Source organism: Oncorhynchus clarkii, chromosome 13 (assembly GCF_045791955.1).
Source record: "Oncorhynchus clarkii lewisi isolate Uvic-CL-2024 chromosome 13, UVic_Ocla_1.0, whole genome shotgun sequence".
Classification (NCBI taxonomy): domain Eukaryota; kingdom Metazoa; phylum Chordata; class Actinopteri; order Salmoniformes; family Salmonidae; genus Oncorhynchus; species Oncorhynchus clarkii.
This window is the reverse complement of record NC_092159.1, coordinates 19,906,825-19,926,080: the sequence shown is the minus strand read 5'-3', so window position 1 is coordinate 19,926,080 and position 19,256 is coordinate 19,906,825. Positions and strand designations below refer to the sequence as shown.

At 42.6% G+C, this 19,256-nt stretch overlaps 2 protein-coding genes and 3 non-coding genes across 6 annotated transcripts; 1 reads left to right on the top strand and 4 right to left on the bottom strand.

The window, feature by feature from the left end:
- Positions 1-430: 430 nt before the first annotated feature.
- LOC139423817 (intraflagellar transport protein 56-like) lies at positions 431-11,891 on the bottom strand. Its single transcript, XM_071175453.1, has 18 exons — positions 11,384-11,891; positions 10,890-11,036; positions 10,544-10,636; positions 8,743-8,857; positions 8,599-8,648; positions 4,018-4,163; positions 3,410-3,581; positions 3,186-3,260; positions 2,995-3,097; positions 2,839-2,894; positions 2,676-2,729; positions 2,438-2,501; positions 2,222-2,310; positions 1,939-2,022; positions 1,768-1,837; positions 1,497-1,603; positions 1,185-1,318; positions 431-862 (listed from the first exon to the last, which is right to left on the bottom strand). Exons 1-18 carry the CDS (start codon positions 11,384-11,386, stop codon positions 748-750), a joined length of 1,677 nt encoding a protein of 558 aa, XP_071031554.1. The 5' UTR covers positions 11,387-11,891; the 3' UTR covers positions 431-747.
- On the top strand, positions 11,884-11,956 carry trnar-ccu (transfer RNA arginine (anticodon CCU)). Its single transcript has one exon. It is a non-coding gene; the product is annotated as a tRNA-Arg (tRNA).
- Positions 11,957-12,688: 732 nt separating this feature from the next.
- LOC139424545 (small ribosomal subunit protein uS2) lies at positions 12,689-17,346 on the bottom strand. 2 transcript variants are annotated; one of them, XM_071176491.1, is made up of 8 exons: positions 17,292-17,346; positions 16,142-16,313; positions 15,428-15,546; positions 14,728-14,973; positions 13,979-14,107; positions 13,266-13,452; positions 13,091-13,135; positions 12,689-12,857 (listed from the first exon to the last, which is right to left on the bottom strand). In XM_071176491.1, the coding sequence occupies exons 2-8, from the start codon at positions 16,272-16,274 to the stop codon at positions 12,763-12,765; spliced, it is 954 nt and encodes a 317-aa protein (XP_071032592.1). In that variant the 5' UTR covers positions 16,275-16,313; positions 17,292-17,346; the 3' UTR covers positions 12,689-12,762. The 2 variants fall into 2 exon arrangements, with proteins under 2 accessions (XP_071032592.1, XP_071032593.1); XM_071176492.1 differs by having other exon boundaries at positions 13,284-13,452; positions 17,292-17,335.
- LOC139365364 (small nucleolar RNA SNORA26) lies at positions 12,934-13,052 on the bottom strand. Its single transcript, XR_011626649.1, has one exon. It is a non-coding gene; the product is annotated as a small nucleolar RNA SNORA26 (small nucleolar RNA).
- On the bottom strand, positions 15,071-15,212 carry LOC139365326 (small nucleolar RNA SNORA62/SNORA6 family). Its single transcript, XR_011626613.1, has one exon. It is a non-coding gene; the product is annotated as a small nucleolar RNA SNORA62/SNORA6 family (small nucleolar RNA).
- Positions 17,347-19,256: the final 1,910 nt, after the last annotated feature.

The window sequence follows — 19,256 nt, the reverse complement described above, 5'->3', positions numbered from 1 at the left end:
CTGTTTTGATGGCATTCTTATGTCATCCATTCAGTCAGTGCTGAAATACTGAATTGTGGGTTTTTCCACAATGACCTAGCTACACACACAGTCGATCTCAAACTGAACCAAATAAGCCAGTTGGGTGACTCTGAGTTACCGTCATGGGCACTGACGACGCAACACAAGCAAACATTGGTGGACACCTGTTGAAATTGAGTTTTTTTTGTTGCGTTCAATTATTTTGTAGAGACACTGCTTCCTTTAATTTAGATGATTAAGAAGTTTATTAGCAATAGGGTATTTTGGACTTCAAAAGACAGTACATGTACCATTTCATTCAAATGTATTCCTATTTGTGTCAGTTTGCCCACAATAAAAAAAACAACATCATGACAGAAATAGTGAATGTATATAGAACAAACAATAGAGAGAAAAGGGTCAACAACTCTTTATAAAGAGAATACTGTTTAATACTTGTATCAGCATTTGAGTAATACAAAATAAACATTTGAATACAATTGATTGGCGAGATTGTACAGAATTATATACATTGCAAATAAAACATGTATTACATGATATAAATACTGTGACACATGTACAATAAAGCACATCGATACACATTGTGCATGACTCATGAGAACATGTTATTTTATAGATTTTCACTAGTAAAGTGTCTGATAAAAAAATGCACATGTAAACCACATATATAATGTAATAACAACATGTAGTAAGTGTATTATGTGAGTTAAGCACGTTGTGACATTGCTATGTCAGAGGAACCCTGTTGTCTTTGGCCCATTTCCTCAGAGCTCTGATAATGTACTCCACCTGGGGGTTCTGTGTGCTCCTCAACAGGGGCAGCACCTCCTTCAAGGTTTCCCTGTGGAACCACAGACAATGGTTCTTAGTGATGGGAAGTTAGGAACAGGTCTTATTGTACAATGGCAATTTTTTCATAACATTACCATAATGGTTGTTGATAAAGTAAAAAAATTAGTATAAGTGCCTGAATCACAAAAGTCACACTTTACCGTGCCATGCAAATTACTCAAGGTACAAAAATGATGTGCCAAAACATCTCTGTGGAGGACATGATTTTCATATTTGATGTGTTGGGGACTGTGTAGGGGACAAATCTTTAACACAGACAAGTGTTGGTATCAAAATTGGACTTAAGACTAAGAAACTTAGCCAATACTTACTTTGGCTCTCTGCCTGCCAGAATGAGCTGGAAGATTCCGACACAGGCCCCTCTCTTGCCCTCCCAGTAGTTGGAGTCGGGATCCAGTTTCTCCAGAGTATCGAATGCTTTGGCTGCCCAGTAGAACTGACCCATCTGAAAGCACAGACCGACAGAGCAACATTTAATTGCATTGAATATTGAGAAAGCTTGGCCTTTGCTAATCTCGTCCCCAGTCTATTGTGGAGGAAGTCTGGTGCGGGAGATTAAGCCATTGCTGACTTGTGGTTAGCCTGGAAACTAAGTTAGTAGAGATAATAGTAGTGAGCCTCACCTTATAGCAGTCGTTGGCAATGAGTTGTAGGAGGGTGAAGGAGTCTGGCGAAGCCCCCATCTTCAGATACAGCTCCCAGGCTAGCCGGCCTTTCTGGTTCATGATGTCTGAGCGAGAGGAGAGACAACACTATTTAGAAAATATATTTATTCAAATTAATTCGTCATATATTTTGTTTCTTTGATCATGCATGTAGATATCGTATTGACGTAAAAGGTATTGCAATTGTATTGACGACAAATGGATAATGTATTTCAGACTGGATACATACAGCAGCGAGTCAGCCAGCTCAGGTATACATAGTCAGTCTTCATCTTCTCACCCTGGATCAGCAGAAATATCTGAGTCCAATATAAAAGAATGTTACAACATGAATTTTGAACTGATTCAATACACTACTCCTGCAAGCAGTAATGCATTTTTCTATGTTGACAGTATGTACCTCCTCTGCTTCTTTGTAGTTGCCCAAGGCAGCTTTGGCCTGGGCATAGTTGAAATTGAACATATCCTCGGTATAGAAGTAACTCTGTTAATGACAAACCAAAAATAAACAAACAGAAATAATGCTCATCTCCTTTCCCCAAGTATACATGTTATTTCCACACCAATCCATAAATATGTCAAGCACTCAAATGCAAAGGAAAATAAAAATAATTGCGTATGTGTGTGGAAACATGCCTACGTGGTGTACTGTCCTAGTGCTACATGCTTTGGGCCATGCAAACCTTGACTGAGTTGAGGTAGATGAGAACGTCTTCAAACTGCCTCAGAAGGAAGAAACAGGAAGCCATACACTGTCTTCCAGGTATCGTGTCTGAGGAGAGCGAGATACAGACAGTGAGACAAAGACGCACATGCTCACTCACACGCAGACATACACACACACACGCTAACTCCTAGCTTCTTGGTTGAATCGCTTTAGATTCATTCATTCACATTACCGCATTCGCTGGCTGAGCCTCCGACCAGCTGGAAGAACTGTTGAGCGATCTTCAGGTGATCCCTCTGCAGCAGAGATACCGGCAGGGACGAGGAGGGAACAGAGACTGCTCGTCAGTCAGATTTCATATCAGTGATGATCTTACTAAACCAGGTTTATAAGACATTCCTAATCTACTCAGACATTTCTACTGTGTGGTCCTAGGGGGTTTTCGGGTAGTTTGTCAAACACTTACTCACCGATCCAATTTCTTGACCCAAAGCAGCATTCACCACTCCTTTCAAAATGTACTCCTTAAATAAATAGATTGTGTTAAGACACTGCATGTACGCTATTAAGGCTTTAGTCTTTAAACAGAGAGACTTCCTCTTATGACACCTGATAATGTGAAACTATTACTACCTGTGGTGTGGTTGGCTCCAAGTCTTTTATGAGGGTGTAAGCCTCTTGAACATCATCTGAAACATAAAGATGCACATTACTGATGACAAAATAGCTATTGAACTTTTCAATGTAAGGATTAGGATTCAAAGACAACCACCAATGGCTAAGACCCACCTTGTCTGAGGTAGTAGATGACCAGGTTCAATCGAGCCTCAGAGATGACATCAATCAATGGGGGTAGCACCTGCAACGCACCCTCCCCACCACGAAACACCACCTGAGGTGATTGGAGGTCAAAGGTTATAGAGCATGGGGTCACTGTCATGCAAACACAGTCACACAACAGAGGTGGTGGAACGGCTTACCAGGTTATGCCGGATAAGCTCCTTAGCAAACTCAAAGGAGCAGGAGGAGATGTCTATGAGGTTCTTTAACTCAGCCTGAGAGAGAAAATAACAAATTGAACCACATTATTTATTGCTGTACATGACAAGTGTAGGCATAAACATCGACTGTGGATGTCAGGCAAACACGCGTGTAGATGCATGGCAGTCTGTTTTGACCGTTGACGCATACGGAGTTGCTTTACCTCGGCTGCCTTGCCGTTGTACAGCCTGAAGTGGTTGCAGGCCTTGAGGTTGAGAGCGATGGTGGATTCAGGAATGCTCTGCAGATACACAGCCAACACCTCTTGGGAAACATCATAGTAGTCCAACTTGTAGTAGCACAGCGCTACGTACACGTTAAGAGCCAGGAAATCTCTGGGGTTAAAAGAAAAATCTGTTAAACATGCAATAGCTAGTCCCACAGCTCACATTGCATTCTTGAATAGAAGTCCTTGTGCATCTTTCTCTATTGCTTTTTGACTGCACCGTCCAATATAATACACCATCTTTCTCCACTGCAAAATAACTATACCCGTCTCTCTCCATCTTCTTGTCTCTGTCTCAACACAATGAAATGTGTCCTTCCAATTTTCTAATACTTCATCCTAAATATATGGCTTATAGTGTGTTTACTGTATATAGTTATAAGAATTTACAGTAAAATTGACACCGACTCATTCAGACAATACACAATACCCATTGGTACTAGTGGGACCACAGTAATCTGGCATATGAGGGATTTGTGGGACTATGCTCTTGCCTATCAGTGATTTTGATGAAGGGACATGGGAGAAAGGTTCAGTATAAGTACCTATTCTGTAGCAGGATGCGTTTGTAGATGTCGATGGCCTCCTGGTAGTGTGACCTCATGTAGTGGATGGAGGCCAGGCTCAGCTGGTCCTCAGTCACATCCTCCAGGTTCTGGTGGAAACCCATCAGCTTCTTCTCATCGTTGAACTGGGAACAGAGAGGAAAGGCATGGCTGGTTTGGTTGGTTTGCCACCTACAGTGGCATACAGTTGCATTACAAAAAGAGAAAAAGTACACTGAACAAAAATATAAACATGTAAAGTGTTGGTCCCATGTTTCATGAGCTGAAATACAAAATCCCAGAAATGTTCCATATGCACAAAAAGCTTATTTTACTCAAATTTGGTTTACATCCCTGTAAGTGAGCATTTGTCCTTTGCCAACACAATCCATCCACCTGACAGATGTAGCATATCAAGAAGCTGATTAAACAGCATGATCATTACACAGGTGCACCTTGTGCTGGGGACAATAAAAGCACACTCTGAAATGTGCAGTTGTGTCACACAACACAATGCCACAGATGTCTAAAGTGTTTGAGGGAGTGAGTAATTGGTGAACTGTTGCCAGATAATTTAATGTTAATTTCTCTACCATAAGCCGCCTCCAAATATAATTTTAGAGAATTTGACCGCATGTCCAACCGGCCTCACAAACGTTGTGGGGGTGAGTGGTTTGCTGATGTCAACGTTGTGAACAGAGTGCTCCATGGTGGCGGTGGAGTTAGGGTATGGGCAGGCATAAGCTATGGACAATGAACACAATTGCATTTTATAAACGGCAATTTTAATACACAGAGATAATGTGACGAGATCCTGAGGCCCCTTGTTGTGCCATTCATCTGCCGCCATCACCTCATGTTTCATCATGATAATGCATTGACCTATGTCGCAAGGATCTGTACACAATTCCTGAAGCTGAAAATGTCCCAGTTATTCCATGACCTGCATACTCACCAGCCCTTGGTTCTCTCCAGACCTGACTGCCCTTGACCAGCACAAAAACATCCTGTGGCGTTCTGCATTAGCATCGAATAGCCCCTGTGATATGCAACTTTTCAGGGAAGTTAAGAACCAATATACACAGGAAGTTAGGAAAGCTAAGGCTAGCTTTTTCAAGCAGAAATTTGCATCCTGTAGCACAAACTCAAAAAAGTTCTGGGACACTGTAAAGTCCATGCAGAATAAGAGCACCTCCTCCCAGCTGCCCACTGCACAGAGGCTTGGAAACACTGTCACCACCGATAAATCCACTATAATTGAGAATTTCAATAAGCATTTTTCGACGGCTGGCCATGCTTTCCACCTGGCTACCCCTACTCTGGTCAACAGCCCTGCACTTCCCACAGCAACTCGCCCAAGCCTACCCATTTATTTTTCACCCAAATCCAGATAGCGGATGTTCTGAAAGAGCTGCAAAATCTGGACCCCTACAAATCAGCTGGGCTAGACAATCTGGACCCCCTCTTCTTAAAATGATCTGCCAAAATTGTTGCAACCCCTATTACTAGCCTGTTCAACCTCTGAGATTCCCAAAGATTGGAAAGCTGCCGCGGTCATCCTCCTCTTCAAAAGGGCGAGACACTCTAGACCCCAACTGCTATAGACCTATATCTATCCTATCCTGCCTTTAAGGTCTTCGAAAGCCAAGTTAACAAAACAGATTACCGACCATTTCGAATCCCACCGTACCTTCTTCGCTATGCAATCTGGTTTCAGAGCTGGTCATGGGTGCACCTCAGCCATGCTCAAGGTCCTAAACAATATCATAACCGCCATCGATAAGAGACATTACTGTGCAGCCGTATTCATCGACCTGGCCAAGGCTTTCGACTCTGTCAATCACCACATTCTTATCAGCAGACTCAACAGCCTTGGTTTCTCAAATGATTGCCTCGCCTGGTTCACCAACTACTTCTCTGATAGAGTTCAGTGTGTCAAATCGGAGGGGCAGTTGTCCGGACCTCTGGCAGTCTCTATGGGGGTGCCACAGGGTTAAATTCTGTATACATCAATGATGTCGCTCTTGCTGCTGGTGATTCTCTGATCCACCTCTACGCAGACGACTCCATTCTGTATACTTCCAGCCCTTCTTTGGACACTGTTAACCTCCAGTCAAGCTTCAATGCCGTACAACTCCCCTTCCGTGGCCTCCAACTGCTCTTAAATGCAAGTAAAACTAAATGCATGCTCTTCAACCGATCGCAGCCCACACCTGCCTGCCCGTCCAGCATCACGACTCTGGACAGTTCTGACTTAGGTATTTGTAGTTGTCCACATATTCTAGGTGTCTGGCTAGACTGTAAACTCTCCTTCCAGATTCACATTAAGCATCTCCAATCCAAAATTAAATCTAGAATTGGCTTCCTATTTCGCAACAAAGCATCCTTCATTCATGCTGCCAAACATACCATCGTAAAACTGACTATCCTACCGATCCTCGACTTCAGCGATGTAATGTATAAAATAGCCTCCAACACTACTAAACAAATTGGATGCAGTCTATCACAGTGCCATCCGTTTTGTCACCAAAGCCCCATATACCACCCACCACTGTGACCTGCCAACCTCTTGTTGGCTGGCCCTCACTTCATACTCGTCACCAAACCCACCGGCTCCAGGCCATCTACAAGTCTCTGCTAGGTAAAGCCCCGCCTTATCTCAGCTCACTGGTCACCATAGCAGCACCCACCTGTAGCATGCGCTCCAGCAAGTGTATCTCACTGGTCACTCCCAAAGCCAATTCTTCCTTTGGCTGCCTTTCCTTCCAGTTCTCTGCTGCCAATGACTGGAACGAACTGCAAAAATCAATGAAGCTGGAGACCCATATCTCCCTCACTAGCTTTAAGCACCAGCTGTCAGGGCAGCTCACAGATCACTGCACATAGCCCATCTGTAAACAGCCCATCCAACTACCTCATCCCCATACTGTATTTATTTATTCATTCATCTTGCTCCTTTGCACCCCAGTACCTCTACTTGCACATTCATCTTCTGCACATCTACCATGCCAGTGTTGAATTGCTATATTGTAATTACTTTGCCACCATGGCCTATTTATTGCCTTACCTCCCTGATCTTACCTCATTTGCACTCACTGTATATAGACTTCTTTATTCTACTGTATTTTTGTTTATTCCATGTGTAACTCTGTGTTTTTGTATGTGTCAAACTGCTGTGCTTTGTCATGGCCAGGTCGTAGTTGTAAATGAGAACTTGTTCTCAACTAGCCTACCTGGTTAAATAAAGGTTAAATTAAAAAAATTCAATATATAAATATGTCACCTATGAGCATGTTTGTGATGCTCTGTATCGACATGTACGACAACATGCTCCAGTTCGCACCCATATCCAACAACTTCGCACAGCCATTGAAGAGGAGTGGGACAACATTCCACAGGACACAATCAACAGCCTGATCAACTCTATGCGAAGGAGATGTGTCACGCTGCATGAGGCAAATGGTGGTCACGCCAGATACTGACTGGTTTTCTTATCCACACCCCTACCTTTTTTAATGCTGTAATCTTTAATCTGTAACCAACAGATGCATATCTGTATTCCCAGTCATGTTAGGGCCAAATGTATTTATTTCAAATGGCTGATTTCCTTATATGAACTGTAACTCAGTAAAATATTTGAAATTGTTTCATGGTGCATTTATATTTTTGTTCAGTAGAAGTATTGACACTTGGGAATTGTGTAAAACATGATTTTATGCAACCGTTAGAGCTGAGCGATTCATCAAAATGTCGGCTATTTTTCAGTCTTTAAACAACTAATTGACCGATGGCAGTTCAATTATTTGAATTCCATGTTGTGCTCAATGCGCAGTTTCATTAAATTAAATCAAGACCAAACTGTACGATGTAGTAAAGGGTTGTAGTTTCCAAAAAGGCCAATATTCTACATTATTAACACATTTTCTGTGCTAAACTAACTACAATGACCATAATCCATTGCGTGCCTACTTGTCCGGTCTGAGACGGAGAGAAGAGACAGAAGAACATGCGATCGAGAGGGATAGAGAGCAGTTGCTCCGTGACGTATCTCTACCTGAAAATACATGATCTATGATTGATAATTGGTATTCAGCAGTCATAAAAGTATGCCTTATTTACTTTGAAGAACTACTAAAATAGTTTTGTCAGACAGCATAGGTAGCAGCTCTATAGTGATGAGACGATGACTTGGAATGAAATAATAAAGTCATCAAATAGACCTAAAACAAATGTAATATACACAACAACTGAAATATTTTATTAAAGTATTGTGAAAAAATTATGGTTAATAAGTGATAAACAGTAATGGGCAGTCACTATCATCATGGGACTTACACTAATTGTTTTATTCTGTGTTCTTACAGAACTAAAACCCACATAATGAATAGCGCATTTAATGTCTAGAAAACAAGTGTTGAAATCAAAAAACGTTATTATTTTGAAATAATCTAACCGAAACTGAACCAACCTAAAAAGCTCTAAAATCGCTCAGCACAAGCAACTGTACAGAAGCAAACAAGAAAGAATGATGAGAAATACACATTAACATATTAAAGAATACAGAAAGGTAACAATTCTGACCTTATGAGCCAAGTGGAAGAGCAGGCGATTCTGAAGTGCACACTTTGGAGCTACAGGAAAAAAAGAGGGAATACCATATCGACTACGGCAAGAAACAGAAACCGTAGGATGAAAAACTACAAAACATGTTTGCTTAATACTCACCCTTGTTTGCAGCCTCCTCTGCCTCTCTGTAGAGCCCCAGGAAAAACTGAGTGCAGGCCAGATACACCCACACCTCCCCTGGTTCTTCTAACCTGAGTGTCAAGGCCCTGTACTCCTATCATTGAAATAAATAGACATACACTACCATTCAAAAGTTTGGGGTCACTTAGAAATGTACATGTTTTTGAAAGAAAAGCAAATTTTTTTGTCAATTAAAATAACATAAAATTGATCAGACATAGGGTGTAGACATGGTTAATGTTGTAAATGACTATTGTAGCTGGAAACAGCTGATTTTGAATGGAATATCTACATATGCGTACAGAGACCCATTATCAGCAACCATCACTCATGTGTTCAAATGGCACATTGTGTTAGCTAATCAAAGTTATCATTTTAAAAAGGCTAATTTATCATTAGAAAACCCTTTTGCAATTATGTTAGCACAGCTGAAAACTGTTGTTCTGATTAAAGAAGCAATAAAACTGGCCTTCTTTAGACTAGTTGAGAGTCTGGAGCGTCAGCATTTGTGGGTTCGATTACAGGCTCAAAATGGCCAGAAACGAAGTACTTTCTTTTGAAACTCGTCAGTCTATTCTTGTTCTGAGAAATGAAGACTATTCCATGCGAGAAATTGCCAAGAAACTGGAGATCTCGTACAACGCTGTGTACTACTCCCTTCACAGAACAGCGCAAACTGGCTCTAACCAGAATAGAAAGAAGAGTGGGATGGCCCCGGTGCACAACTGAGCAAGAGGACAAGTACATTAGAGTGTCTAGTTTGAGAAATAGACGACTCACAAGTCCTCAACTGGCAGCTTCATTAAATAGCACCCGCAAAACACCAGTCTCAATGTCAACAGTGAACAGGTGACTCCGGGATGCTGGCCTTCTAGGCAGAGTTCCTCTGTCCAGTGTGTGTTCTTTTGCCCATTTTTCTTTTTATTGGCCAGTCTGAGATATGGCTTTTTCTTTGCAACTCTGCCTAGAAGGACAGCATCCCGGAGTTTCCTCTTCATTGACGTTGAGACTGGTGTTTTGCGGGTGCTATTTAATGAAGCTGCTTGTTGAGGACTTGTGAGTCGTCTGTTTCTCAAACTAGACACTAATGTACTTGTCCTCTTGCTCAGTTGTGCACCGGGGCCATCCCACTCCTCTTTCTATTCTGGTTAGAGCCAGTTTGCGCTGTTCTATGAAGGGAGTAGTACACAGCGTTGTACGAGATCTCCAGTTTCTTGGCAATTTCTCGCATGGAATAGCCTTCATTTCTCAGAACAAGAATAGACTGACGAGTTTCAGAAGAAAGTTATTTGTTTCTAGACATTTTGAGCCTGTAATCAAACCCACAAATGCTCATGCTCCAGATACTTAACTAGTCTAAGGCCAGTTTTATTGTTTCTTTAAATCAGAACAAAAGTTCAGCTGTACTAACATAATTGCAAAAGGGTTTTCTAATGATCAACTAGCCTTTCAAAATCTTAAACTTGGATTAGCTAACACAATGTGCCATTGGAACACAGGAGTGATGGTTGCTGATAATGTGTCTCTGTACGCCTATGTAGATATTCCATTAAAAATCAGCCATTTTCAGCTACAATAGTCATTTACAACATTAACAATGTCTACACTGTATTTCTGATCAATTTGATGTTATTTCAATGGACAAAAAAATGCTTTTCTTTCAGAAACAAGGACATTTTTAAGTGAACCCAAACTTTTGAACAGTAGTGTATGTCATATAGAGCATTGTAAAAATGGCTTGTCTTCAGACAAGAATGAAATTGACTGAACACACACCTACCTCCATTGCTCTCTTGTAATCACCCAAGTGAAAGGCACAGTAGCCAATCCAAAGGTCTGCATGCTCCTCTTTTTCTCCAACATCTCGCTGAAACTGGAAGACAAACCAACACATCAACAGTAGGACTCAGTGCTCTCGCTGTCACACGCACACACCTATGCAACTGTAATAAGGAAACAGAAAGACCTTATAGACAGTGCCATATCAAGAATGAGGAAGGAGAATGTTGAGAGGACACAGGACTTTCACAGATCACATATCTTCTGTCACATTTAGTACAGAGTTGCTCATCATTCATTTGCTGATTGCACATGACAGCTAGCTACATGATTTCCTATCTGGCTACCTCTAACAGAGTTTGTGCCCCAAGGTAGTCTCTCTGGTTGAGGTATTCCTCCAGGCGAGGGCTCTTCTTGGCTTTGTTTTTCTTCTTCTTCTCACTGACGCTAGCTGCAGAATCTCCACCTACTGCTGGTTTCACCCGAGACAGAATCTGGATGGATGTGACAAGGAAGAGAATCCTTATTGTGGACATGACAGCAGACAATTTGTTTACTAAAGCGGGATTCAAACAATATTTGCACATTTGGTAAGATAGACAGTCATGTTTTAATGGATGTCGTGTAACTATCGCAGTTATCCTCTGTTAAACTAGCTAACTGCAATTACTTTAAAACGAACCTCTTCACATATCACAGATCGGTGAAATAGACTTTGGTTTGGTAGCTTGCAAGCGACAATTATTAATCTAGAAAGCTAACTAGCTAACGTTAACTACATAGCAAGACTTGTAGCTAACCAACAAGTTACGCAACTAGTATGCTAACTTGTAAGACTTACCATGACGGCACAGCAGTTACTCTTGCATAATGTCACTGTTCAGTATGGAGAAATTGATTACAGCTAGATAACAACAGTAACGTAAATTAGCTACGCGTTAGCTAACGTTATTACTATTATAAATGTTCTAGCTAGAATTAGCTTAGCTGTCTGGCTGGCTATCTAGCTAACAATGAACCAACAGATACGAAAACAAAAGACACCTCTTCGCTGTCTAAAATTGTAATCAAAGAATAGCATAAGGTGAACGAAGAGCATCAACCTCGCTAACGTTAGCCATTAGCTAATGAAACATCTGTGATTTCATTGCCGTGTGGGGATTACGTTTGTGTTGCCTAGCAACGTCGTTCATCCTCTTCTTCACTTCAGGATCACATGTCGAAATGCAAATTGAACTCTGGATTTAGCCCCGTTGTTGTCGTGCATGTGTGATAACCCATAAAATATAAAGTGCCGCACACAGCATTGAAATACAGTAGTTTTGTTATGGCTACTGGAAAGCCCCAGTGGCCTAATGGATAAGGCACTGGCCTCCTAAGCCAGGGATTGTGGGTTCGAGTCCCATCTGGGGTGATAATATTTTCACTGCTTTGACCATCACGTTCATTTGGGGGGCATAAAAACGTGGAGTCAGTCTTGCTAAAGGCGCGCTTGCCTGACAAGTGCACGTCATTTAGATGTAGTCAATTTGGTGTCACTCCCCCCCCCCCCATACCTAAGCAAACACACCTGATTTAACTTAATTGTTTTTTTTACCCAGATGGTCATTAGTTGATTGGAGTCAGGTGTGTCTTCTGGGGCGAAAATGTGACCCCAATCAGGCCCAGGCCTGCTATATAGATATATGGAATGCCTGATCTAGCCACCAATTTATTTTTATGGACACGATGCCAAATAAGTTCAAATCTGCCAAGAACTTTCTACAACCAACCTGTTCTGCACAAATTCACAACACAGGAGTCACCTTTTATAGCTAGAATCCTTAATTGAAACTAAGCATTGTAATAGTTTCACTAAGCCATTTATAAATTATATTCTTCAAATCAACTAAATGTGTATTCATCAGTCAATGCAACAACTAGTGATTCTATCTTTAAATATCAATTTTAAACTGAACAGTCTATATAACATTTGTATGGATTTCTGATTTGTGTGTATACATTGTGACTCCATGTTTGAGTGGTGAAGGTCAAACTGAAGAAACCATAAGAGTAGATGACAGATGAAATTCTGTCAATGCAAAAAAAACAATATAATAAACCCATGTATTTGTAAATCGACCTCACCCCAAGAAAAATAGACAAGTTTAAAAACAATAAGCCAAGTTTATTGACGTCACTGTTTACAGCACAGCTTTTGACTCGAGTGATCGACACCACTTAGGACCAATCAGCGGAGGCACCACCCCACTCGGTAGCCTGGGCAGTGGGGGCAGCGGACCAATCCTCTGTGGCAGGCTGGGCACTCCAATCCTCTGTAGGAATACAATCATGCGTGTGTGAGAATACAATCAAACCATTTATCGTAGACCTTTCAACAGTCAAGAGAAATTGTGTTTCTCCCGACAGGATCCGCAGTGAGGATTTGATGCTTCACTACAGGTTTATGAGAGAACTACTCTACCCCTCTGTGTTGATCATATAGGACATTTTAGGTCCTAGATGGGCAAAAAAGGGGCAATACTAATTTACTTTCAGTAGAACTCACCAGCAAAGCCTTCAGCTGCAGCTGGGGCCTTGGAAGGAGCAGCGGCTGAAAAGAAGAATTAAACAAAGTTTGAGTCAAATGTACTCCGGTAGCCATTTTTTTTGTGATTGTCAAAATGTGCTACTCCATCCACCTTTGCATTTGTGGCCTCCACTCCTGTGTATTCATCGCTTACCCTCGGTGAAGCTCTTACCCTCAATGCCAGCAGGGAACTGCTGGATGGGCACAGAGGGCACTGCCACTCCCTCGGACCAGTCGGCCACCTCGGGCTGGGCGAAGTCGGCCGTGGGGGCGGTCCACTCGCCCTGGAACTCCTCCTTGCCAACAGCCTTCTCGGCCGCGGCCTGCTCCTCCTTCTCAATCTGGAACGGGACGAAAAAGTTACAAATTAGGGTTGTGACGTTACAATTTGCGTGAAAGCTCAGGTATGCAGGCACCACAGGTATATGAATTCTTAGCGCAAGCATACAACATCACATCAGAAGCATATTTTGCTTCAAGTTATCCCATCACTGATTGAGATGAGTCAGTTATGGTTTCAGACTGCCATCTCACCCACAGTGATGGTTTTACTATTCCCTTCCAACGACAACTCACCCAGTCACTGACCGGACTAAGCAAGTGCTTTTAGAAGGGGAATGTGCATTCGAGGTCTCCGAACTCAGTTCCTGAATAGCTACACGGTGAGCAGGTTTTTGTTCCAGTCCAGCACCAACACATATGATTAAATTAATCGTGGTCAAGACAGAGGACCATGATTAGTTAAGTTGTATCAAACAATTAGTGCAGGACTAGATCAAAAACCTCAAACACTCAGCTCTCCACGACCAGTTGAAAACCCCTGGTATAAACAGTGTGTGAACCATAGTGTCCCAGTATGTCAGTTACCTCCTCTGGATCTCTGTAAAAGTAGAGATCAGGCATGACCTCCCAGGGGTGTTCCCTGGAGATGGTGCCCCTCATCCGCAGCACCTCCCTAGACAGCATCCACCACATCAGACCAACAGAGTGGTGGCCCTGGAACACAAGAGACAACAGTCAGTTATACCTAGATTTGTATACTAATGCACTGATGATTATATGCACTGGCAACAGTCAGTCAAGTCAGTTATACAGAGACACGAAGGCCATCAACAGAATTGATCAGTCTAAACTAGTAGAATTGGTTAGTGGATTAACTGATACCCAGTAAAAACATGACTACATGGGAGGGTGTCTTCGACTACTGACGAGGAAGTGCGAAGGAAACTCCCTAGGAAGGGAGAGTCCCAGTAGGGTTCATGGTTGTGGCTCAGGTCACTATCAAACTCCAGTCATGGGGCAGCAGCCCTACTGATGTTAGCGAAAACCCGGCCAGATCACTCTGGCACACTTCCGACACCTGAACACAGACATCAGACCGTGTCAGGCTTTAATTGTGTGCTGCATATTTCCATCTGTTGACCAAGATATCCGTGGAAGTTCCCATCTACCCTTTCACTTTGAGGAAACACTATTGGGGACAAAACTGATATGATATGCTGTTCAAGTCATTCTCTCTCTTATTCACACACACACATTATATATACAAATACACATGCATATAAAAAATGTGAAACCACTAGAACATATATCTGTAGTCTATGGCCTGTCTGTACCTTGTTGTTGCAGGGGATGGCGATGTCCACATATCTGAGGGGAGAGTCAGTGTTACACATGGCGATGGTGGGGATGTTGACGTAGGAGGCCTCAGTCAGGGGCTGGTGGTCGGCACGGGGATCTGTCACGATCAGGAGGCGGGGCTCACGGAAAGCAGCCTGGATCTGATTGGTGAAGGTTCCGGGGGTAAAACGACCGTGGAAGGTGGTGGCGCCGGTGGCGGACGCAAACTTCAGGACAGCCCTCTGGTTGGAGGAGAACGGGGAGTGGAGTTACTGGATTGGCTAACAAGCAGGAGGTGACTCAATCAAGAATATAACTTAGCAGTAATATGGTATGTTTGGTTGTGGCTCAGGTCACTATCAAACTCCAGTCATTGGGCAGCAGCCCTACTGATGTTAGCGAAAACCCGGCCAGATCACTCTGGCACACTTCCGACACCTGAACACAGATGTCACAGTGCCAGGCTTTAATTGTGTGCCGTTTAGCTAGTCACTCACAATTACATCAGGCCAACTGACCTGACCACGGTAATGGTCATCAGGACACACCAGTAAATGAAAACAAGTTTCTTGGACAAGTATAGATAGTACCTCTCCTCTTTAGAGTGTTCACTTCCATTTTGCGCCTCCTGAACATAACCCAGGAGAAACTCTGGGCCCTCGACTATGTCAGGTGAGCTAGCAGTGGGGGTCTCACCTGTCCAGTGTTCCTGGAGGAGATGACGCAGACATCAGCTGGGTTCTCAATGGCCACGATGGCACGGGCAGCCAGCAGCAGCTTCTCCCATGTCTTCTTCAGGTTGATGATGTACACACCTGAGGGGACAACCAGTTACATGTTGATACCCGACATGCATACAGCCATAATGTCTATACACATGCTATCCTTTCTCAGGACAATCAATGAAGAAAAAGACTGTACCGATTAAAACTGACTGAGGACTGGTGTTTCACCAATATTGAGATCATTCTCTATTGGATAAATGTTTGAGCTAGAGAAAAACATTGAATATTAGAAAGATGTTCCATCACTGATTGAGATGAGTCAGTTACGGTTTCAGACTGCCATCTCACCCACAGTGATGGTTTTACTATTCCCTTCCAACGACAACTCACCCAGTCACTGACCGGACAACGCAAGTGCTTTTAGAAGGGGAATGTGTATTTCAGAGGTATCAACAACTCTTGATCATACAAACTTGTGTGCAGACTATTGTTCCAGCCCAGCACTGACACATCTGATTCAGTGTATCATGTCAAGACTCAAGACCACAAATAGTTGAATTGCGTATGATAATGCAGGGCTGGAACAAAAGCATTCACATCCTCCACAGTCAAAATATGTGAGGGTCAGGAAGTCTTCAGATCATAAAGTGACAAATAGCCAGGGATCTCGTATTCCTCCACTCACCATCACTCTTTCTCTTGTACGTGTAGTGCTCCATCTGGAAGTCCATGTTGGTACCTCCCAGGTGGGTCCCGGCTGCCAGGAACTTGAGCACATCCTCCTCCTTCATCTGCAGCACATCCAGACCTCCGGACATCGTGACCACTTTTCCTAAGTTACGAGTTATGTGGAAAAGCTGGCGGGGGAGAAAAAAAAGAGAGGAGACCGGTGAGATGTTGTATAAAAGGTAGGGAAGCAGGGAATGGTTGCAGTTGGAACTGAGGGGTCATTGTGGCTCAGGTCACTATCAAACTCCAGTCATTGGGCAGCAGCCCTACTGATGTTAGCGAAAACCCGGCCGGATCACTCTGGCACACTTCCGACACCTGAACACAGACATCAGACCGTGTCAGGCTTTAATTGTGTGCTGAACAAACTATCAAAACTGCAATGCTTATAATGATTTAGTGTACTTATACAGGCACTTGTCATGGGGACTTGGAATCCGTTTCTAAAAACAGAATTTACAATTATTAAATCAAAATATTGTTGCCGTTCCTTATGACTGACATCTGATCTCAGAGTGATGATCGGTTTGAGCATGTGGGGAAGAGGGGCGGCAGGTAGCCTAGTGGTTAGAGGGTTGGGCCAGTAACTAACCGATAGGTCGCTGGACCGAATCCCTGAGCTGACAAGGTAAAAATCTGTTGTTCTGCCACAAGGCAGTTAACCCACTGTTCCCTGGTAGGCCGTCACTGTAAATAAGAATGTTCTTAACTGACTTGCCTAGTTAAATAAAAAAAAGTTATGCAATGTTGCTGACCAATTCATATCAATAAATACAATGTTGCAAAAGAGCATTACACTGACACGTTATTGATACATGTGAAACTAGTCTGGTTGGCTCTATGGATGTTGGTTACTTTAGTTATTAGTATCCAGCTTCCTCAATGGATTTCACGAGCACGCATGGCTGAACTAGCTACTAGTGCTAAAGTTAGTAGTAGCCATGGCTTCTGGCCTAGCTGTCTAACATGTAATTCGCTATTTACAGCGGTTGTATTTATACGGATATAGGAAAAAATCTGACACAACTTCATAGTTGAAGGTAACAACGCTTTAGTATTTGTCTCCGCAACTTTTAACTCAAGAAAATAGTAAATTGTTATCTCACCACGAGACAACGCCGTATGGAGTTCTGTACCTCACGGTAAAAGAGAAAGAGAAACGGAAGTGACGTCCATATATACTGTAAATTCCACCAATCATCTTCCATTTCCTTCTCCAGGATGAAGAGTAGAATAATTCATAAAAAGGTCGATAGATGGTAGTGAAATCATTTGAGTCTAAAGTGCTATGAGAAAGGGCATAAATTATGATGGGAAGCAGTTGTCACTTCAAATTCAATTAAATCTATAATAATTAAATACTGTAAAGTTCATACCAAGAGATCATTGAACGCTTTATAGTCTATTTACATCAGTAAAATTATAGGTTGCCATTTTGAGGTACTTATAACTTTGAATATTTTGATGCCACTTCAATTAAGACATTATCCAATTCGGTAATGTTCAAAGGGAATATAAAATCAACTGCTTTGAAATGAAATCAATTCAGGCCACATCATAAGAAAGTGATTCATTTCAGCCGGTTCCTCCCTGGGATGAAATACATAGTCAGTCAGGAGACAGAAGAAGAGGAACACTGCAGCCCGCCTGGTTTGCAACCTTCCCAAGTTCTCCCGCTCCTCCGCACAATCCACTGGCTTCCAGTCGAAGCTCGCATCCACTACAAGACCATGGTGCTTGCCTACTGAGCAGCAAGAGGAACTGCCCCTCCCTACATTCAGGCTATGCTCAAACCCTACACCCCAATCCGAGTACTGCATTCTGCCACCTCTGGTCTCTTGGCCCTCCCACCCGTATGGGAGGGCAGCTCCCGCTCACCCCAGTCCAAGCTCTTCCCTGTCCTGGCACCCCAATGATAGAACCAGCTTCCCCCTGAAGCTAGGACAGCTGAGTCCCTGCCCATCTTCCAAAAGCACCTGAAACCCTACCTTTTCAAAGAGTATCAAATAATTCCCTTCCTCACCTCAAGGAAAAGTGTACTTACTCTGTCTGTGATATGTGGTTGCCCCACCTAGCTAGTTTAAGATGAATGCACTAACTATAAGTCACTCTGGATAAGTGTAAATGTAGGAAGCAATGAGTCATACAAGACTATATCTATCTATATCTGATGGCTGATAATCCACTGAAAGACCAGACTTTTCTGTGAACTCCCCTCACTCTTTTGATATATCATCACTGTCTTTAGATCCCCTCTCTGTCACTGGTTGACAACCTTACTCTGCTTTTATCATCCAAGTCTACTTGCATTATGGATTGGTACTGTACTCACGGGTGTATGTATTTCTCATGGTTATGCATGTTATTTTAACAGGGGCAACTGTAAAAGTGTGAGAGCAAAGACAGTGGATTGGTGTTTCAGGAAAGATCTGTCCTACTTTGCAAGGAATCTGTGCTGTTAGAGAATACTTGCCAAAGAGGTAATTTAAGAATATGTTTACCTAACCTGTCTTAGGGACTGTGTCCTTGTGCATATCAGCACGTGTCGATCAACCTCTGATCATGATCCCCCTCTCCCCACATCAGAGAAAGTCAGCTGTGGGGCTGTCTTGTGCAGTGACCGTCTCTTCCTCAGGACACATGGGCCCCGGTGTTCTGAGGACATGAGCTGTAGTCCGTCACTGTCTGTTATGTCAATGTGGTGTTGCTTTGAAGAGACCAGCGGGCTATACAACAAATTAGGATCAATGAGTTAGCCAGCTAACTTTGATAAGCAACCAGAAATAACTATTGATCTTCTGGTTCATTATAAAAGCTGAACTTAGGTGTTCATTTGTTTAATCAATTAGATCATACCCATCTCATGCTTGATTTAATAAAAAATAAAAGCTTAGACTATTTAGGCAAGTCAGCTGGTTTTCTCCTTGATCAGCATTGTAGTAAACCTCCCGGTACTGAGGTTTGAGCCTGAAAATACAGCAGCTCAAGGTAGAGACATCCACAAAGGATGATGACACGATGAACCAATGTTGAAGTTAATCTAGGCAAAGATTGAATCAAATAAACATCAG

Coding starts and splice junctions, on each gene's coding strand:
- LOC139423817 (XM_071175453.1), bottom strand. Junction 2,895..2,994: donor CATCTACTACCTCAGACAAG/GTGGGTCTTAGC, acceptor TTTATGTTTCAG/ATGATGTTCAAGAGGCTTAC. Junction 1,838..1,938: donor ACTACAAAGAAGCAGAGGAG/GTACATACTGTC, acceptor TATTGGACTCAG/ATATTTCTGCTGATCCAGGG.
- LOC139424545 (XM_071176491.1), bottom strand. CDS start 16,274: ATGTCCGGAGGTCTGGATGTGCTGCAGATGAAGGAGGAGGATGTGCTC. Junction 14,108..14,727: donor CCATCCCCTGCAACAACAAG/GTACAGACAGGC, acceptor CTTGTGTTCCAG/GGCCACCACTCTGTTGGTCT. Junction 12,858..13,090: donor TGCAGCTGAAGGCTTTGCTG/GTGAGTTCTACT, acceptor GTATTCCTACAG/AGGATTGGAGTGCCCAGCCT.